The 20,998-nt window shown below is 48.2% G+C and overlaps 1 protein-coding gene across 1 annotated transcript; it reads right to left on the reverse strand.

Moving 5' to 3' along the window:
* Nucleotides 1–10: 10 nt before the first annotated feature.
* LOC117202997 (keratin, type II cytoskeletal 75-like) lies at nt 11–8,833 on the reverse strand. Its single transcript, XM_033436227.2, is given in 10 exon segments — nt 11–1,597; nt 1,600–1,738; nt 1,880–2,005; nt 3,891–4,055; nt 4,884–4,979; nt 5,339–5,397; nt 7,520–7,733; nt 8,245–8,356; nt 8,358–8,617; nt 8,620–8,833. Coding segments are annotated over 10 exon segments (1,374 nt in total). The 5' UTR covers nt 8,740–8,833; the 3' UTR covers nt 11–1,514.
* Between the last annotated feature and the right edge of the window lie 12,165 nt (nt 8,834–20,998).

The following is a 20,998-nucleotide window of genomic DNA, read 5'->3' on the forward strand; positions in this document are numbered from 1 at the left end:
TATAGGTGAGATCCCCTCCAATGACCCATGTATCCCTGCCACCCTCCAGCATGCCCACAAGCTCCCCAGACCCCAGCCACATACACTCCAAACGATACAAGAGGATGTCATACTCACAGATGTTAACTGGAGAAACACCCTCTCCGCTCGGCCTGATTGGGGGGGAGGGGGGAGAAGGAAGGTTACTGTGGTGTTCAGCAGCTTACAGCCATTGGAAGCGACGTTTTTGCAATTGTTTTAAATGTATTTAGAAAAACCTGAATTATTTTTTATTGCAGAAGTAATGGAGGTTGAAATTATTTAAATACTAGTAGTATTAAAAATAATAATCTAATGAATGAAATAATGCAGAGTTTGGGGTTCATAGGAGTCAAACCTGTAATCTCAGAAACACATTTTTTGGTGTAAATGAGGTAGACACCTTAAGAAAATTAAAGCTAATCATATGCTACTGTCAGCTGGAAAGGTAGGGCTGTCATAGAACAAGAAGAGCTCTCTTTCAGTAATGGACTATTGTCAGGCACTGAGGTTATTACAGGTGTGGAGAGGAGTCTGAGTCATAAGTGTAACGATAACAATAATAAGTCTATCATTGTTGTAGCAAGTAGAGTAGTTTTGCTTTAGCATCTTGAGGACAGAAGTGGCATTCATTATAAACACAGACAGAACATTAAAAAAGGCTACCTACCTACTACCTACATTATGCCACTTAATTCTCTCAACACCCCATTAAGTAGGTTTTATTATCTCAGTTTTACAGATGGCGAAATTGAAGATCAGAGAGGTTAATTAACTTGCCCATGATCACAAAGCTGGATTTGAGGTCAGATTCATTTGACTCCAAAGCGCATATCTTTGGCCATTAAACTGAAAGATAGCTAACATTTATTGACCATTTGCTGTGTCCCATGCATTGTTCTAAGAGCTTCATATATAGTCCCTCACTTTAGCCCCCTTAATAACATATAAGATAGAAACTGTGGTTATCCCCATTTTACAGGTGAGGACTGGAGAGATGAAGTAATTGGCCCTTGGTCACACAGCTGGTAACTGGCGAGCACAAAGCTCCCATGGGGCTTTGGGGATCATGTGACCTGGCCTCTTTATTCCATCACTAAAGAAATTGAAGGCTGGGGCTGGGCAGGGGAGGGGATACTGAGTTTCCTAAGCTTACATAGCTAGTTAGTGGTAGACCTGTCAGCCCAAATCCTAGGACAATTTATTCTCAGTTCATACCACATATCCAGACCCACCGTGTAACCAACTTTCTCCTTTGATAGAAGTTGATTACGGAGATCCAATCAGCTCCTAAATTTCTATGGGGTGCTAAAAGTAGTTACACCTCAAATGTGGGAATCTGCTCATGATTTCCCTGGAAAGAAATTGCACCTGTATTCTTTGTCATAGTCCAATTCCACCTGCGTTTTGCTCCCTTTTCCAGGCAAGGAGGGGCCTGCAGCACCTGAGCCCCTAGGAATGCCCAGGCAGCTGGGATGGAGTTGGTGCATCTGCCCTCACTTGCACTCCTCGCCCTCCAGCAGCTTCCTGTAAGTGGCGACCTCCATGTCCAAGGCCAGCTTGATGTTCATGAGCTCCTGTACTCACGCAGCAGCTGTGCCATGTCCCGCTTGGCCTTCTGCAGGGCCTCCTCCAGGTCCACCAGCTTGGCCCGTGCATCCTTGAGGGCCAGTTCTCCGTGCTGTTCCGCGTCGGCGATGGCTGTGTGCAGGCTGGTACACTGTAAGGAAAGGAGGAAGCCGTGAGCCTTACTGCTAACCTCTGGAGATCTGGTGCTTCTTGGGTAGGAGTCCTGTAAGAGTGGCAGAATGACCCGGAAGAAATGAGTGTGTGGGGAGCTCTGGGCCCTGCCAGAATGTACCTGCATCTTGACGTTGTCGATCTCGGCTCTCAGCCTCTGGATCATCCGGTCCGTCTCAGAGATCTCTCGTTTGGTGTTGCGGAGATCATCGCCGGGCCGGCCTGCCGTGACCTGCAGCTCCTCGTACTGATGCCACCCGCGTAGAGTCAGTCACTCCATCAAACACTGGCAAGGGCACTGCCTGTGCACCCAGCCTGGCCCTCGGTGCCCTGAGCGGGCCCATCCATTCACTGATCGTTCGCACATTCCCTCGCTTGTTTCTTGAGCACATCTACTCGCCAGGTGTGTCCTGGGCTCTGGGAATATCATGAAGAGCATAATCAGAGCCCTGCCTACAGTTTTCTGGCAACAGTCAAACCAGCATATTATCGAGTTTATGGTTCCAAACTGAGATGAGTCCCTTAGGAATTGAACAGTGGCTATGGGGGTGTGATAAAGGAATCTGACCTGGATATGGGAGTGGCTGGGGGGATGGGCAGGGAAGTCCTTCAAGAGATGGGGATACTTGAGCCAGGCACTGAAGGCTGGGAAGGATTGACTTAAGTGACCGGCTTGGGGGAGAATATTCCAGACCGGGAAACAGCCTGTGTGCGAACACCCTGGGATAGGAAAGCGCACGCAGAGCTCTAGGAGTAACAGGTGACTTGGCATTGTCCTTGGGGGGGTGGTTCTTGGTCACGGGGCATACGTCCAGACCAACTGTGACCATGAATTTTGGTGGCCCTCCTGACACAGGTGTTGGGGAAACAGGGAGGAGATGCAGGGGAACGGTGTTGGACGGTGTCCAGACTGTAGAGTACCCCGTTCTGAAGACTTTGTAACAGAATCCTCCATCTCAGGTGGCTCTCTGTCTAATAGTGCGTATCCAGGACACACTCATTTAGGAGAAATAAATGCACCCTACGTCCTCCAGCAGCCTGAAGAAAACCCACGCCCTTGCCCAACAGAAGAAGAGCCCCTGCCTGAGTGAAGATCTGTCCAGTTTTGAAAGTGCTGAATAGTTCACCTTCTTCGTTTCTAGACACACACAGTTAAAGGGAACAACAGCCTTGCCAGCAAAGGGAATCGTTCGCTATACATTTCAACCATCCCACCTGGAGTTAAGTGCATCCCACCTCCACTTACCACCAAGGGGCTGCCTCGCCCTTGCACCCCTGGCACATGACACCCTGCTTCCTTTCTACCACGTTACAGTGGTAGGGACTAAGTCCATGCCCAGATCAGGGCAAGGGATGGGAGCCAGTTTGTAGGTGAGCAGCTGCCCCAGAAAAGCACCTGCATTTGGCAGAGAACTGATCTCATGGGTTGGACCATCCACGCTACTACACCCCTCCAAAGCCAAACCTTCTGGCCATCTGCGTCTTTGGATAGTAGCTCTCTGTGGTTATTCCAACCTCCCTCTTCCCAGTACAAACTCTTTTGTTCAGCAGTGTTCATTTCTGCCTTGCAGCCCCACGGGACCGCTTGCTCAGCCTTGAACCCCTCCCTGCTCCTTGGCAATCTTTTCCTCTCATTGCTTCCAACACAGACTGAAAACCCACCCTTCTTGGAAGTGTTTTATTAGTGCTTTTTGCTTTCTGTGACTGTTCATTCACTTCATGGCCTCCCAGACCTTGGATTCCTTTTGTAGTTCATTCATTTACAACTTTGTAACCCTGCTTGTCATATAGTAGGAGCTCCGTAAATAAACAAGCCCTTTAGAAAGAGTTTTATGACTGTTTCTTGGTTGTTTGAGTCTCATCCAACCCCCAACCAGTTGTAAGTGGTGTGTGGACTGTGGCTGTCCTTTTGAGCACCCAGCATTTCTTGACCACATATCAGTGTGTGTGTATTAGGGTTTCCGCATGCATTTCAAGCTTAGTTTTCATAGTTTTCAACTTGGCTCCTGCCAAGTTGAAAGAAACAGGAATGCTCACATGATTCCTGAGGCTTGTGGCTAGTAGTTAAACAATGATTTGGGGCTTCAGAGAACACTAGCCCTGGAGCCTATCACGGAGGTGCCCACGCTCACCTTGGTCTGGTACCAGGACACAGCATCAGCCCGGCTTCAGTTGGTGATGTCCTCGTACTGGGCTTTGACCTCGGCGATGATGCCATCCAGGTCCAGGCTGCAGCTGTTGTCCATGGACAGGACCACCGATGTGTCGCTGACCCGGGTCTGCATCTGGGACAGTTCCTGCAGAGCCAGTTAACTCAGCATCACTACAGCAAAAAAAGAAGGGGTCTCGAAATCATGCAGTTGACCTCCCATCTAAGTCAGGAATCCTTTGGCAACCCCGGCAGGGATTTCCCAGCTCTTCTTATGCCAGGCATTTGATGGAGGGGGCGGTCCCATGTCAACCTCTGAGGAGTTTCTGGGTCATAGATCAGTGTGATGGGAGTGTGTCCCCAGCATCCCTTCTCAGGGCTTCCTTCTGTGTATTTTCCCTGAGTATGAAGGATGAGTAAGTGTTCTCTGAATCCAAATTATATCAGGTTGAATACGACTTATGTGATTCATATGCCAACATTAAAGGTTTCTTCGGGACTGGGTGATTTTTCGGACCCTGCTCCCCTCCCCCTGCACAGTGTGAATTCATCACTCTCTACCCCTCTCTCCCCTTCCACAGACCCAGGTCTCTGCCATCAGAGTGGCAGTGCCCAGAAAGAGGCATCTTCAGGGGCCAAGAAACACCCTGACCGAAGGGCTGAGGGGCAGCTTGCCTTATGAACTTTCTGGGATGGGGAAGGGAGACGTGGGTCTTAATTCCCTGGGAATGTTACCCAACGACATGGGATTTTAGGAATCAGCACTCCCTCCTTGCTAGGCCATGGGGTTGGGGGCAGAAGCCTCAGAGGTGGGGTGGGGTTGAATGTGGCAGGATTTCAAGCAGTTCTTCCCAATATCCATGACCTCCTAAGCCCTCCATCCCGGGTAGAGGCACTATATGGATAAAATCCTGCCACATCCTTTTCTTTTCAGGGTCCAGACATAGGAGGGACAAACACATTTGCAGGCTCTTACTGCCTCAAAGAGCACCCAGAGGAAATTGGTCCCTTTGGTCAGAGAGTTGACCTTGGCCTCCAGGTCCACCTTGTCTATGTAGGGGGCATCCAAGTCCTGGAAAGACAGCACAGAATGCTCCTCTGAGACCCTGGCACCAGGCAGCAAGTCCAAAAGAAGCTGGGCAGACTCTTCCTCCATGGCCCTTACAGTTTGGATTTTAGCAAACTCTGTATCTGGGGTTTGGGGTTGGGGGTGGGTGATTGCTGGGAACTGCAGGCTCGAATCTCCTGGGCTAACCGAAACCCAAGCAGGGTCATTGGGGCCATAAATACAGAGGGAGGATTTTGGCAGGTTTGAGCTATGCAGATATTCTCAAGGTTGAAGTCACTTTTCTTGGGCGGCCTAAGGGTCCATCACCCCACACTCCAGGATTCGGTTTTGAATTTTCTCCTTTGAGAGACATTCCTAACCACTTTCTTCAGAGCCACAAACTCATTCTCAGCAGCAGTGTGCTTGTTAACTTCGTCCTCGTCCCCGTAAGCACAGAGGAGAGAGGGCGTGCTTGTGAGTAAGGGTTATTTTTTGTTTTATTTTGTAACATCTTTATTGGAGTATAATTGCTTTACAATGGTGTGTTAGTTTCTGCTTTATAACAAAGTGAATCAGTTATACATATACATATGTTCCCATATCTCTTCCCTCTTGCGTCTCCCTCCCTCCCACCCTCCCTATCCCACCCCTCTAGGTGGTCACAAAGCACCGAGCTGATCTCCCTGTTCTATGCGGCTGCTTCCCACTAGCTATCTATTTTACGTTTGGTAGTGTATATATGTCCATGCCTCTCTCTCACTTTGTCACAGCTTACCCTTCCCCCTCCCCATATCCTCAAGTCCATTCTCTAGTAGGTCTGTGTCTTTATTCCCGTCTTACCCCTAGGTTCTTCATAGCCTTTTTTTTTTCTTAGATTCCATATACCTGTGTTAGCATACGGTATTTTTTCCCTCTTTCTGACTTACTTCCCTCTGTATGACAGACTCTAGGTCTATCCACCTCACTACAAATAACTCAATTTCATTTCTTTTTATGGCTGAGTAATATTCCATTATATATATGTGCCACATCTTCTTTATCCATTCATCTGTCGATGGACACTTAGGTTGTTTCCATCTCCTGGCTACTGTAAATAGTACTGCAATGAACGTTGTGGTACATGACTCCTTTTGAATTATGGTTTTCTCAGGTTTTATGCCCAGTAGTGGGGTTGCTGGGTCATATGGTAATTATATTTTTAGTTTTTTAAGGAACCTCCATACTGTTCTCCATAGTGGCTGTATCAATTTGCATTCCCACCAACAGTGCAAGGGTGTTCCCTTTTCTCCACACCCTCTCCAGCATTTATGAGTAACTGTTTGATTGAACTCTTCCCAGACAGAGGAGGACTGTACTGGTGCAGCAGGAACTAAGAAACCTTAAGTTCTTCCCAGCTCTTCCACTGACCTGTGTGTGACTTTGGGTAATTCACTTAACCTCTATTTCTCCCCCTGTAAAAGGGGAATGATTTCTTCTGCCAGAGTTTCTTTTTCCCTTTTTTCTTTTGTAAGACTAGAAGGTGAGCGTGCAACTGATAGGAATAGAAATACATATTTATGCAACTCCATCCTCTTAGAGATGCACAATTCCAATCTTTAAAAAATTTTGCTGGGCTTCCCTGGTGGCACAGTGTTTGAGAATCTGCCTGCCAATGCAGGGGTTACGGGTTCGAGCCCTGGTCTGGGAAGATCCCACATGCTGCGGAGCAACTAGGCCTGTGAGCCACAACTACTGAGCCTGCGTGTCTGGAGCCTGTGCTCCACAACAAGAAAGGCTGCGACAGTGAGAGGCCCGCTCACCGCGATGAAGAGTGGCCCCCGCTCGCCACAACTAGAGAAAGCCCTCACACAGAAACGAAGACCCAACACAGCCAAAAATAAAAAAAATAAAAAAATAAAAAGGCAGATGCTTGCTTTACAAAAAAGAAAAAAAAATTTTGCTGCCTCAAGTGCCTGCTGGAACTGTGGGGTAAACTTTGTTCAGGACACTGTTCCGGTCGATTTTGATATATTTTCACTGAACCTCAGGGCAGTCATTTAAGTAGTGTGCTTTTAGTGAGTAGGTGTTGCTCTAACTCAGAAACCAAGGGTGAGCCAGCTAAGGGATTGGTGAGGACCATCCTTTCTGTTAGATACCTCACCTACTGTAGCCTGGGTGATGGCAAGTCAAAATTGCCTCCCCTGAGGAGGATCAGATGGACTGGTTTATACTCTAGTGTGCATCTTGGAAATGCAGGTGTCTCAATAACAGAGCCCATGTCCAGCAGAGTTAAATAATAAGCCGATTATAAAATAATATATTGCTTTCCAGAGTCGGAATCTTTTGTGAGATGACACAGATGTCCCTTTGCAGTCATGGAGACAGACAGAGTAGGCTTCTTGTTAATAGTGATGCATGAGATGAGGGTCCCTTGGTTACCCCATACTTTGCTGTCTTCTTCTCATGAGATAATGACTGCAAGTCCAAACCTCCCTGACACGGGCATCTGCTCCTTCGCACCCCTCTGGTCCTCATAAAGAGGGGTTCTGGGATGACTGCATGTGACCTAAGGGTCTCCCACTCTCACCTGACTTTGAGATCTTCCACGACATCCTGCATGGTTCTCAGCTCAGCACCCAGCCTGCCCCTCTTGGTGGTGACGCTGTCCAACTGCCACTGGAGGTTGATGTAGGTGTTGAAGATGGGCTCCAGGCTCTGCCTCACGGTCTTGGTGCCCTGCTCCTGCAGCAGGGCCCACTTGGTTTCCAGGACCTCGTTCTGCTGCTCCAGGAACCGCATCTTGATGGGGGAAGAAGAGAGTGAAGTCTGGAGAAACTGGGGAGGCAGAGCCAGACACCCCAATTAATACGGGAGAGAGGAAAAGTATGCCCATCTGCCAGTGATATAACTGACAACTCCACGTCAAAATGGAAAAGCCCATCAAGCCACCCCGATGTTCTCTGGGGCTCCACAGAACTAGTGAAGTGGGCCTTGGAGGCCTCCATTCCTGGGGTAAGTGTCTCTACAACACCTGCTCTGGGTTAAGTTAGTTTGCCCAGGGAATTTAACAGCTTCACCCTTCCCTCTGTGTTGACTGAACCAGCTGGCATGGCTCCCAAGGAGGATGAGGGGAAATTCCCACAGGTCCTGCGGGGCCCCACCTGCAAATACCTCTGCCTCGGGAGATGCTTGCCGAGAGGATGCGCTTTCCCACAGGGAGGTCGTTGGGTGACTGCTGCGCTCTGGCCGGGGCCTCTCCAAAACTTCCTGCCAACCCAACCGCATGGACGAGATGCAGCCCCCGGCTCACCTTGTCAATGAAAGAGGCAAACTTGTCATTGAGGGTCTGGATCTGCTCCCGCTCTTCTTTCCGTAATGGCTGGATGGTGGGGTCAATTTGCATGTTGAGGGGAGTCAGGAGACTGGTTGATGGTGACCTCTTGGATGCCTCCAGGGGGACAGACGGAGAAGCCGTGGCCCCCATAGCCCCCTCCAGTTCTGCCCCCATAGCCGAACCCACCACTGACCTCAATCTCTCTGCTCGCCCTGCCATCAAAGCCACTTCGGAAGCTGCTGCACCCACTGATGGAGACCTGCTTGGTCCCCGCCAGGTTGTAGAGGCTGAGGCTTCCACAGCTGGTCCCAGCACCGCTGATCCTTCCCGTCCCTCCACTGCCCACACCGGGGAGTGGGCCACAGAGACGGAGCTGAAGCGAGAGCGGCTGGTGGCTAGGGTGGTGGCTGAGGCCATGCTGAAGCCCCTGCGGCTGCCTGTCTGGAAGGTGAGAGTGGACTGCCTGGACATGGTGGCTGGGAGAGGCTGGCGAGGAGAGCTCCTGATGTGGGTACGTGTGGAGGGGGATGGAGGAGACAGGGCAGCTGGGGCGCCCTGCCCCCTGGGCTTTTATGGGCCTCTGGGAGGGGCAGGGTGTGCTCAGGCAGGCCTCTGATGGCATCTCCTTGGCATCCACCAACCTTGAGCCCACACTCAGCTCCCCTCTGGAAACAGTGTAAAAGCCACTGGTTGGTTCCCTGACATCCCTCCCGCATGTGGAAACTCCTTTCTAGTCGCAACTTGATCAGCAGATGAATGAGAAGCACGTAAATAGCTTTCAGTCACGTCCTAATCATGCATCTTATAATGGACTCAGAAAACACTGCCTCATTTCTAAACCGCTCTCTTAGGCCTGGGACCAACTCCCTCTTGTCCAAACATCTTGTGTCAACCCTAGTGACTGCGGTTCACTGTTTCCTGTTCCTTCCTATCCCTTAGGTGTGCATCTTATTCCTGAGCACTTTCTGGGCAATTATCCCCCCTCCCGACCCCGTCCCCAGCTCAAGCAGTCCCTCTAGATCTTGAAAATCCTGCTCCTCACTCATCTTTATCAGGAATCCAGCCATTTTGATTGCCTCTTTATTTTACTCTGAAGCTGCCAACTCTATTGCATGGGTCACACACGACATTCTGGGGCGTCAGTGTGTGCGTCCGTGCACGCATGTATGTCCTGTCCATTCCTGTATAACGTGACCCTCAAGGCCAGGTCTTCTGCCTGCGTGGAGAGCAGTTGAGAGAGTGGGAAGATGGGTTTGAATCCCGGCCCTGCCGCTTCCTAGTGGTGAGACATGGGGCCAGTCATGAAACTTCTCTGGGCCTCGGTGTGGGTGTCTGTAAAGTGGGGTTTGTGATGATTATTCATGGCAAAACAGCTTTTGCAACACTGAGGACATGTAAATGCTGAGCCAATGTTTGTTGTGTCTTCTTTCCTGATATAATCACGCATGTGTGAAGGAAGTGCTATCAAGGCGTCTGTCCTGAGCAAGTCCTGTGGGGATTCGAGAGAAGCACAATGCACGTTCTTTTTCTTTAATAACAGGCTTGTGGTCCTGTTGGGAAGACAAAATGAAAGCACACTGAGTAACTTATGAAAAGGTGGTACGCGGTAAAACACCACCTCTTGGCTCTGTTTCAGGTCGCCTTATTCCAGAAGTCTCCCTGACTGGCCGCTTTTCCTATAGATGGCCAAGGATCCTGACCCTTTAATCCTTCATCAAAAAGCCCCAGTGGCTACACTGAGTAGAGGACTTGCTTTTTGTTTTTTTCCCTGTTAGTCTTAAAAAAATTTTTTTAAATATTTTATACAATTTTAAAAGGTTACCTTCCATTTACAGTTATTACAAAATATTGGCTATATTCTTCATGCTGTAAAATACATCCTTGTGGCCTGTCTTACACTCAATAATAGTTTGGACCTCCCACTCCCCTACCCCTATATTGACCCTCCTCACTGGTAACCAGTTTTTGTTCTCTATAACTGTGAGTCTGCTTCTTCTTTAGTTATAGTCACTAGTCTGTTGTATCTTGTAGATTCCACGTATAAATGATGTCATGCAGTGTTTGTCTTTCTCTCTCTGACTTCCTTCACTTAGCATAATGCCCTCCAAGTCTATCCGTGTTGCTGCAAATGGCAAAATTTCCGTCTTTTTTATGGCTGAGTAGTATTCCAGTGCATATATGTACCACATCTTCTTTATCCATTCATCTGTTGATGGACACTCAGGTTGCTTCCATATTTTGGCAATTGTAAATAATGCTGCAATGAACATAAACACATGGAGGTTAAACAATATGCTACTAAGCAATCAATGGATCATGGAAAAAATTAAAGAGGAAATCAAAAATTCCTTAGAAACATGGGACTTCCCTGGTGGCGCGGTGGTTAAGAATCTGCCTGCCAATGCAGGGGACATGGGTTTGAGCCCTGGTCCAGGAAGATTCCACATGCCACGGAGCAACTAAGCCCGTGCACCACAACTACTGAGCCTGAGCTCTAGAGCCCAGGAGCCACAACTCCTGAGCCTGTGTGCCACAACTACTGAAGCTGGCACACCTAGAGCCCATGCTCCACACCAACAGAAGCCACTGCAATGAGAAGCCTGCACACCGCAAGGAAGAGTAGCTCCCGCTCGCTGCAACTAGAGAAAGCTCACATGCAGCACCGAAGACCCAATGCAGCCAAAAATTAAAAATAAATTTATATTTAAAATATACCTAAAGACAAATGAAAATGAAAACATGATGATCCAAAACCTGTGAGATGCAGTAAAAGCAGTTCTCTTTTCTTTTTTTTTTTGATTCTTTAAAAATCAAAGTATAGTTGATTTACAATATTTCAGATATAGAGCGAAATGATTCAGTTTTAAGCAAAAGCCGTTCTAAGAGGGAAGTTTATAGTGATCCCTGTAGGTCTTGTTGACTGTGTCCTCCAGCCCCTATCCATCTAAATTGATAAGGAGTCTCCAAGGCTTCTCGTTCCCTTTTGTCTTCATCTCACATCCCGGGGGCGGGGGTGGGGGTGGAGTCAGACAGAGAAATCCTTAGATCTTCTTTCGTCTTGCTGACTTCTTGCTTCTTGCAGTGGTTTTGGAGGATGGGAGAAGCTGAAATGTATTCCGTCTCTGTTTTGTTGATGAGGAAACTGAGTCCCCACTTGGTAAAGGAAGGAGACCAACATTGCTGAGCTAGAGCGAAGCAGAGCCCCATTCCGTGGTCTCTCCACATAGGGGTCCTTTCAGAGGTGCACGTGATGGGTTGGCAGACGCTCGCCAGCCTCAAGCAGCAGCTTGGCCCCTGGAGCGGCAGTTCTCTGTTTTCTGGGCTATTTCCTCCCTGGGGCTGAGGCCAGGGAACGGGCCTCTCCTCCATCGAGAAATTGCTTGAGAGTCTCATTTTCCACAGGGAACCCGTGAATCATAGCTTTTGTTGATACAGACCAGGAGGAGCACAGGAGTTCTCTTGCCTGGTTGCCAACGCGTCCAGATCCCAGCTGGCGTGGTGAATGCGTCTGCAGTGGAAAGAATAATCGTCTTTGCTCTCTGTAATCATGGCATGATGATCTTTCTCCCAGAAGAAGGGACACTTGTTTCCTGAGCCATGCTGAGGAAACTCTTCAGAGCTTTCCAGGGAACAGAAGCTTGTGAAGGGTCAAGGCTGGGAGGGCCTTTGTTGGCCCGTCCACCGGAATGGGGGTCACCGCAGCTCTTGCCCATTAAGCTTCCTGTGTGGAGGATGCTCCAGGCTGCTTTCCCTCCTGGGTCATGCCTTTCTTTCCCAAACCCTCTCCTGGGAGCCTATTCCAGGCATTGCCATATCATCTTGTTTCCAATCTTGTTTCCCTTGGCCATCACCTCTTGTCTGGGGTTTCCCACTTCCTTCCTTCCCTCCCTCCTCTCTCTAATTTTCCCACCTGGACCGTTGTTTCCAAAGGTAGATTGTCTTACTCGTTGACTTTGGTGAAGTAGATGGAAACAGATATGTCTTACCTCTCTTTCTCCTTCACTCCCCCCTCCTGTGACCTTTGACCTTCACTGTGACCTTTACCCTGGTGGACAATGTCTACCTGAATGCCTAGGACACCCTGGCGTCCCACTTTAAAACCTCAGAACTTAGAGACTATGACATCTCTGCTTTCCTTCCTGCCAACGAGGTTTCTTTTTCGATTTTTAACCTCCTTTATAATTCTGCTTTGAACTCTCCCTGCAAGAAGGCTTCTCAGATAAACTGTGCCCAAGACCAGCCCCTTCACACCTGTTCCCTGAGCAGGCCTGTGTGTGGCTTGCACATCGGCGTATTGTTCCTCCTGCCTTGGTTTCCTGGTGGTCTGGAGGGTTGGGGTGTGTCCCCTTTCCCCTGCCCTGCCTCGTAGCACCCTACAGAGAATTGTGACTGCAGCTCACTGGACATAGGTTGTCTAATTTAAAGAAGAGCTTTAGGAACATATTCCTTTCTGTTCTCCAGATCTCCTGAGTTTCTCCAACACTGTACTGTTGGGTCTGTCTGGGAGGAGTTTTCTTGAGGTTTGAGGAGTCGTGGATGCAAAAGCTATAGTATGGGCTCTGGTGCCCAAGGCTGGAAGTTTCAAACTCCTCCACTTCCCCGTTCCTGCACCTTCTGCTCGGGTTGGTCTCTCCCATCCTTAGAGGGATACTGAGGCTTTTGGTTGTGGTGGACTTCAAGGAGACTGACCCGAGGTGGCAACCAGGGCTTGAAGTCATGGGAAGAGGGGAGGAAAACATGGAGGCGCACCTCCCAAGGCCATGGGGGTTGGGGGCACACCAAGGAGCTTTGGCTTCCAACCAGGCCAGGGCCAGAGTAGGGCAGGCTGGAGGGGGCAGAGGGGATTGGGTCATCCTCTAGAGCATGCTGGCTGATGCTCAGAGCCAGGGTCCCTGGGTACAGTGTCCAAGTCCCCAGGCCTCAGCCACCCACCCCCAATCCCTCAATATGCTAGATGCATCCCAGACAGCCCTCTCCTACTGTCTCAAGGAGTTCTGCTTGTAGTTAAAAACTATTTATTAGCACTTGCTATACGCCAGGTGTTCACTGATGGAGGTACAGGAGATATAGCAGTGAACAAGGCAGACAACCCCTTCCCTCCCGGAGCTCACATTGAAAGAGAAAGGGGGTGGGGCCATCTGGAGGTTCAGTCACAACCTGAGTCTCACAGCTTCTGGGGACTGAGTACAGTGATGATAATTCTGTTGCAGTGGTACCTGAGACATCCCACCAGAAACACTTTTCAACCCTGACTGTTCCTGCCAGGGCAGCCGACTTCCTCAACACTTGGCATCTCTAACAGGTACCACCCAGCCTGCCTGTACAGGGGTCAGACCTTCCACCACATGGCCCCTTTGCTCCTGCATTCAGTGGCAACAATTCCTCTCCAAAGGGACTAAACGTGCCAATTGACCACAAGAAACCACCGAGATTCAGGACTTGGGCTGTGTACTTGCACACGGCCAGAACTTACCTGATCTGCTTTACTCCATTGCCCACATAACCAGGGCTTTCACTCAGGTCCAGATTCAATGGGCAGGTACAGAGCCTGGTGCAGGTGGGCAGGTGGCCCTCAAGGCCCTTTCCTCAATTTTAGCAGCAAATTGGGGTGCTCTTTCCATTCAAGCTTGTGCTTAAGAGAAGCGAGATGGAGCAGCCCCTTCCCTCCGTGATCAAGAGCTTCAGACACACCCAGCCGACGTGCGTGTACAAAGTGTGGATGGACACATGGACACCCACGTCCTAAGGACATTCACGAGACGATAATCTACACATGAGTGTAGTGTTGACTGGGTGCGTCAGGATAGAGAGGTGAAGCAAAGGAGCAGAGTCAATCTTTAGAGCTGAGGGAGGCTCAGAGAGGACGAAACCGAGGATGGGAACCACCGAAGTCCACACAATCATCTGGTAGACAAGCCAGAACTCCCGATCCCTTCTGATGCCTTTTGCCCCAGACGTCCCTCATGTCATAGAGCCAGTGAGAAAAGCCCCCTTTGCCTGGGAAGCACAGCTGGGGCTCTTCCTGGAGGGAGGGGGTGGTATGATGCCAGCGTCTCAAGGGCTGTCACAGTGCCCCCCCCCCCCGAAAGCATCTGGAAGGATTCAGGTGTGTCTTGGCCATCTGCCTCTGACCATCTTAATGTCCTCCCGTGTCCCCAGGAGGGGGCGCCTCACCAAGTCTCTCTGGTTGGTGCTGAGGAGGAGCTGCCAAACGGGGATGCTGCTGGGAGAGGAAAGTGGGGGAGCAATGGGATGCCCCTGGGCTCTTCCTGGGCCATCTGTGAACAGAGGAACACACTACCTAGGAATCCCGGCGAGGTAAACGTGCAACGTCGTCATGGTCTGTGGGCACAGGCTGGGTGGGCTGGACGATACCCGAGCACCCAGGGAGGCTCTTTACACCATCCCATTGGCTCGTTACTGGGCTTGGGGGTAGCAGTTGAGGGTGGGTGTGTGTGTCACCAGCTGGGAAGAAACAGCCGGATGCGTCAGCCTCACCCCTGTGCTGGGCTGGGCACTGCCCAGTGTCTCGTGGGCTTGGATGTCATGGAAACGCTTTCTTCCTTCCTGCTTTCTAGTCTCATCCTCTCAGCCCCAGTTATTTTGACCTGAGCCTTCAGACAAGATGCAGTTGTTCATGTTTTCATTCAACAAATATCTGTGGAACTTACAGTGTACTCAGCACTGGGATACCAGAGTGAAGGGGGTCCCATTACCAACCCATCCAGGGAACAGACCATGAGGATAGTGCCATCGTATGGATAGGAGTAGGCATAGGGTGTGCATGGGGAGCTCTGACACAGCTGCCACGTGTCTAGGAAGTCCGGCCATGACACTGGGGTGTAGACCCCAGGCCCCTGCTTTCACCTCAGCTCCAGAAAAGTTCATGAAGTACATGCTACAGAGGTCCCTATTTTATGGACGAGGAGAGTGAGGCCTAGAGTCCCACAGGAAGTTGAGAGTAAATCTGGAGTTAGGACTCTTGTCCCCTGTCCCCTAGCACAGGACTTGTGCCCATGTCACCCTGATCCCTGCTGGATAAAAGGTTCTGCACGATTCCCACCCCAAGGGGCTTGCTGGGCTGTGAGGAAGATAAAATTGACGTACTTATATGAAACAATAAAAGTCATATAAAGTGGCATACAACAGAATTTAAAAAGGTGAAATTCAGACAGTGAGTGGCATGACTGAATGCAGGATAGACGTTGAAGGCTGCAGACGAGCCTTGCTCTCCCTGCTGGCTCCGAGGACCACATTTTGGGTGCACACAAGAGGACGCAACCTCCTGAGCGTGGCAGGAGAGTCTGGGGGAGCTGGGTTGGTTTAACATTTCTCACTGATAAATCAGAGTGATTCCATTCACAGATCCTTGAGATGGGATTGCATTGATCTGCTGAATGCACACGTACCTTGTCTGTAACGTTGCATTACTGTCTAAAACCTTTTGGTGACACATTATTTACCTGGGTATTTCTACGGACAGGAGTTTATGGGTGGGGGGCTGTGTTCTCCACCATCCCCTGCAGGGCCAGGCCTGCGGAGCATTCCGCCTTGGCCTCAGAGTCCCTGTCTCATTCTGGACTGCCTGACACCCAGCTGACCTGCGGGCACCCTGTGAGCATATGCTGTTGATGAGGATGGTGACAATGACGATGGTGTTGGGAAACCAAGAGCCATTAAGCTGGGAGCGATTGGCCCCAGGTAACTGGAGAGCACGTAGCTCTCCATGCTCTGCTTTAAGAGGGTAAATATTCAAACGCCTAGAGACAGAGGGATGAAAAATTAAGATCTGTGAGTTGTTACCGCAAAAGAATTTTTCTCTTTGAAGAAGGACTCAGCAGAGGACCCTTCCAACTGGTCAGCTCTTCTTGCGTGCACTCACAGTGTGATTGACTGATACGCAGCTTCCCTGGAGGGCTTCTAGGAAAAGCCCTCTGCAAAACCACGTGTATTTCTGGGATCTGATGGGATGAAATCGTTTTCACGAAACGACCAGCGCCATGTCTGTGCTGCAGGTTACACTGAGCGGCCAGGGCACTGCTCTCACCTTACTTCCGGGAAAAGGGCTAAAATGGTGTATGATCGCACAGCCAGACGCCTCAGTGCCCTCTGGTGATTCTCCTCCGGTGGACATTCTGGATATGTTCCCATCAGGCCAATGAGAGACACTAATTCCTTTTAAAGGAATGCTTCAATGTGCTTTCCACTTGCCCCGAGCACTGGTTTATTAAGCAAGAGCTGGCCAGCCTGGAGTGAGCCCGGAGGTGAAAATGATGAAGGTATTGGGAAATAGGAGGTGTGAGGGGAGGGGAAAGGCATGATGCAAGGAGGCCAATCTGTTTCTTTGGCTTTGTTGTAGCCACCAGGGAATAGAATACACTTAAACTCAGCAAGAGGAATTCAACTCAGTAACAAAGCGCTTCTACTGTCTAATGGTAAACAAGGAAATCCTCTCTCCAGGAAGTCATGAGATTTCTGATTCTTTCTGGAATGATTGAGAGGGTGTGATTCTGCAATAAATGGAGTTCTTTTTGTTTGCTTGTTTTGTTTTGTTTTTCTGGAGCATTTAATGTCTCTGTGAGATTAGTACCTATACGCTGTACCCTGATAAGGTTGTTTAGGTATCATGGTATTTTATGGATTTAGTTCTAAAATGTGGTTTCCCTACATTTAAAAAGCTGCCCTTCACTTGAAGGAATTGACAGTCACTCAGCCTCTCTGATGTTGGACCCGCCACTGTTCACGTACCTTTATGCTTTGCATGCATGAACCACTCTTGCCTCTTAATTTACATGGTGTGTGTGTGTGTGTGTGTGTGTGTGTGTGTGTGTGTGTGTGTGTGTGTGTGTGTGTGTGTGTGTGTGTGTGTGTGTGTGTGTGTGTGTGTGTATGATTATGGGTGTAGTTCTGGCTCTGTCAAGTGAGAGGGATTTTTCTTCAAGGGTAGGCACATCATTCAGTTGAATTCAACATGAGCTTAATAATGCACCTACCTGCCTTTCAATTATCTGCAGTGTCTAGACGCTGGCTCTGCCACAGGTAACCTGACACTGTATTGCTGAGTGACTTTGCTGGGTGGCTGAGTGACATAGAGCATATATGAGCAAATAATGAGGTTTGGAAAACATGTTTTTAGATGAGGGTAATACAAGCTAAAGACAGTCATACTCCACTCATCACTCCTACATCACCAAGGAATAGACGAGAGGTCAGATGGGGAAAATAAGGCTGCAGAGACTGGTAAGGTTCTCAGGAGGAGGAAAGACAATATAAAGCTTGGATGGAGTCCAGAGCTGGGGGAGGAGAGAGGGGGATGCTGTACCAGCTTGGGCAAAAGCAGTCATTCCTCATCCTCCCAGTGTGGGCTGGCATTCTCAGGCTCAAGGGCAACACTCCTTGGTGTTTGCCCTCGGTGTGGGGTATGTGACACCAGCTGATGTCATGAGGCAGCAGATGTCCCACTGAGGAGAGGAGCCCACTCCTGTGTTTACTCTTAGCACCCTAGCACAATGGCATCTCCACCGGAGGGCAAGCACAGCCAGGAAGGGCTGGAGTGATGGGGGAGACCAGGTTGGCCCCTCCTGGTCCACACCTGCACCTCTCCCCATGGCCAGAGGGGGAACTGATGGAGCCAGAGTCCAAGGGTGAGATCGCACCGCCCTAGCACTGGGGAAGAGCGAAGATTACGAAAGGAGGCAGGTCAGTCCTTGCATCCTGGCTCTGCCTCTTTCTTGTCACTTCATCATTAGAACTGGGATAAAGTTTAGCAAGGTGGTTGGTACAGGAATCAGTAACTCTCGTGCACTACCTTCCAGTGATTAGAAAATATGACAGAAGAGGTTCTAATTCACAACAAAAAACTGTAAGATCCCTAGGGGAACCTAATAGCAACAGCAACCACAAAACAAAATGCACAAGAATAAGAAGAAAACATTGAGAACAAACAAGCAATGAGTAGAAATCACTGTATCAGAAAACATCATGGAATAGAAAGCTTTAGTAATGACAATGGTGTGATCGCACAAAGAGATGACTGGATCAGGACAGAGAATGTATGAATTCAATGTAATAAAAGTAGTATTCCAATGGGGGAAAAGGAGGATATACTTTTATGCAGCAAAAAAGTACAAAAGGGAAAAGAACATTGACCCAAATTCCCACTCCTCAGAATCAATCACTATTAATATTTTGACGCATGTATTTGCTTTCACCCTTTTCTCCGTGTTAACATCGTTTAATAAATCACATACGTAATAAATAAGCACAATGTCCTTTAGAATCCATGGCTTAGGTTCTGTCTAAAATGGCCAGCCAGGTGTACTGCTGTCTCCTTTTCCCAGGATCAAGCCTGAGAAATGATAGAAACATGGAAGTCAGGGATACTAGGAATCACCAGTGATGACACATAACTCTGAGAAACTCCAGGGGATCTCAAGGCTGTTTGAGCTGACTTATGCGGGGGTTTGGTCCTTGCCCATTGTCTGCCGCTTTACAATAGAAATACGGAGCAGCAGCCCAACCACCAGTGCCCTTGTCTGTAGTTCAATGTCTGTCATTCAGTATATCTGTAGTTCATAGGTAGGGTTGTCATATTCAGCAAATAAAAATATAAGATGTGCAGTTCAATTTTAAATTCAGATATAACAACAAATAATTTTTTAATATAGCTGGGTTCCATACAATATTTGGGGCATGCTTATGTTAAAATGTTTTTGTTGTTTATGTGAAATTCAAGTTCCACTAGGCAGCCTCTATTTTTTCTGGTGGCCCTATTCATAGCTGACTGGCATAGTAATGCCTGCCCTGAAGGTCAAGCTGCTGGCATGTAGCTGGCCTCCACAGGACTGGGGACATATCTGGCCTTCATCCCAGGGTGATGAGAGAAGCCTGTAAGTAACCTGCTGTCATGGAGCTTTTCACATGGGGAGGGGGAACCAGAGTCTGTGCCCGGCTCATTGGGATGTTTCCCCACCAGCTTTTGGGATTTTGTACAGCTTGGTAGTTGCTAACCTCTGCTTCCATCATTCCCTTGACTCAAACCCTACAGCTGCGTAATAGTAGGGTAGGGAGGTCACTAATTCTCAGAAGTCTTCCCCAGATCCAAAACTTCTGCCTAGTGACCTGCTCAGCTGCAAGACCCTTGCACACCTGTGGACCACCATGGCATAAGGCTAGATTGCAACTTGATCTATGATCCAGGGCAGAGGGTCTCTGCTGTGGCTCCAAATAAGCAACAATTATTATAATTGAATTGGTGATTGTGGTTCTTATGGAATTTTTCCTTGCTTTTTATTCTTCTGCATACAGGTAGGATCTGGTTGGAAAGCCTGATGAGCCAAATTCTACAAAAAGCTTGTGTAAACTTGGCCTAAAAATCTGTTTCTGTCTAAAAGTCAAAATCATAACCCTGACACTGATATCTGGGAAGATGTGAATAAACCTCTAACGTCTGTTTTGCTTGTCAAAACTTGTATAGAATTTTACACTGAAAATGGTTTTTGGATATCCTATCACAAAAGGAGAATGTTCCCAGCCATAACCGCCTCCATGCTAATCTGAGTGTCATCTGTTAACCGGGACCATCTTTCTTTTTTTTTTAAATTAATTTTTATTGGAGTATAGTTGTTTTACACTGTTGTGTTACTGTCTACTGTACAGCAAAGTGAATCAGCTATACTCATACATATGTCCCCTCTTTTTTTGATTTCCTTCCCATATAGGTCACTATAGAGCATTGAGTAGAGTTGTCTGTGCTATATAGTAGGTTCTCATTAGTTATCTATTTTATACATAGTATCAATAGTGTATATATGTCAATCCCAATCTCCCAATTCATCCCACTCCCCCCTTTTCCCCTTGGTATCCATATGCTTGTTCTATATTTGTGTCTCTATTTCTGCTTTGCAAATAAGATCATCTATACAATTTTTCTAGATTCTACATATATGCATTAATATACAATATTTGTTTTTCTATTTCTGACTTATCTCACTCTGTATGACAGGCTCTAGGTCCATCCACATCTCTACAAATGACCTAATATCGTTTCTTTCTATGGCTGAGTAATATTCCATTATATATATGTACCACAGCTTCTTTATCCATTCCTCTGTTGATGGACATTTAGGTTGCTTCCATGTCCTGGCTATTGTAAATAGTGCTGCAGTGAACACTGGGGTGCATGTGTCTTTTTGAATTACGGTTTTCTCTGGGTATATGCTCAGTAGTGGGATTGCTGGGTCATATGGTAGTTCTATTTTAGTTTTTTAAGGAACCTGCATACTGTTCTCCATGGTGGTTGTATCAATTTACATTCCCACCAACAGTGCAGGAGGGTTCCCTTTTCTCCACACCCTCTCCAGCATTTATTGTTTGTAGATTATTTGTTGATGGCCATTCTGACTGGTGTGAGGTGACACCTCATTGTAGTTTGATTTGCACTTTTCTAATAATTAGTGATCTTGAGCATCTTTTCATGTGTTTGTTGGCCATCTGTATGTCTTCTTTGGAGAAATGTCTATTTAGGTCTTCCACCCATGTTTTGATTGGGTTGTTTGTTTTTTTGGTATTGAGTTGCATGAACTGTTTGTATATTTTGGAGATTAATCCTTTGTCAGTTTCTTCATTTGTAAACATTTTCTCCCCTTTTAAGTGTTGTCTTTTCGTCTTGTTTATGGTTTCCTTTGCTGTGCAAAAGCTTTTAAGTTTCATTAGGTCCCATTTGTTTATT

Source organism: Orcinus orca, chromosome 11 (assembly GCF_937001465.1).
Source record: "Orcinus orca chromosome 11, mOrcOrc1.1, whole genome shotgun sequence".
Classification (NCBI taxonomy): Eukaryota; Metazoa; Chordata; class Mammalia; order Artiodactyla; family Delphinidae; genus Orcinus; species Orcinus orca.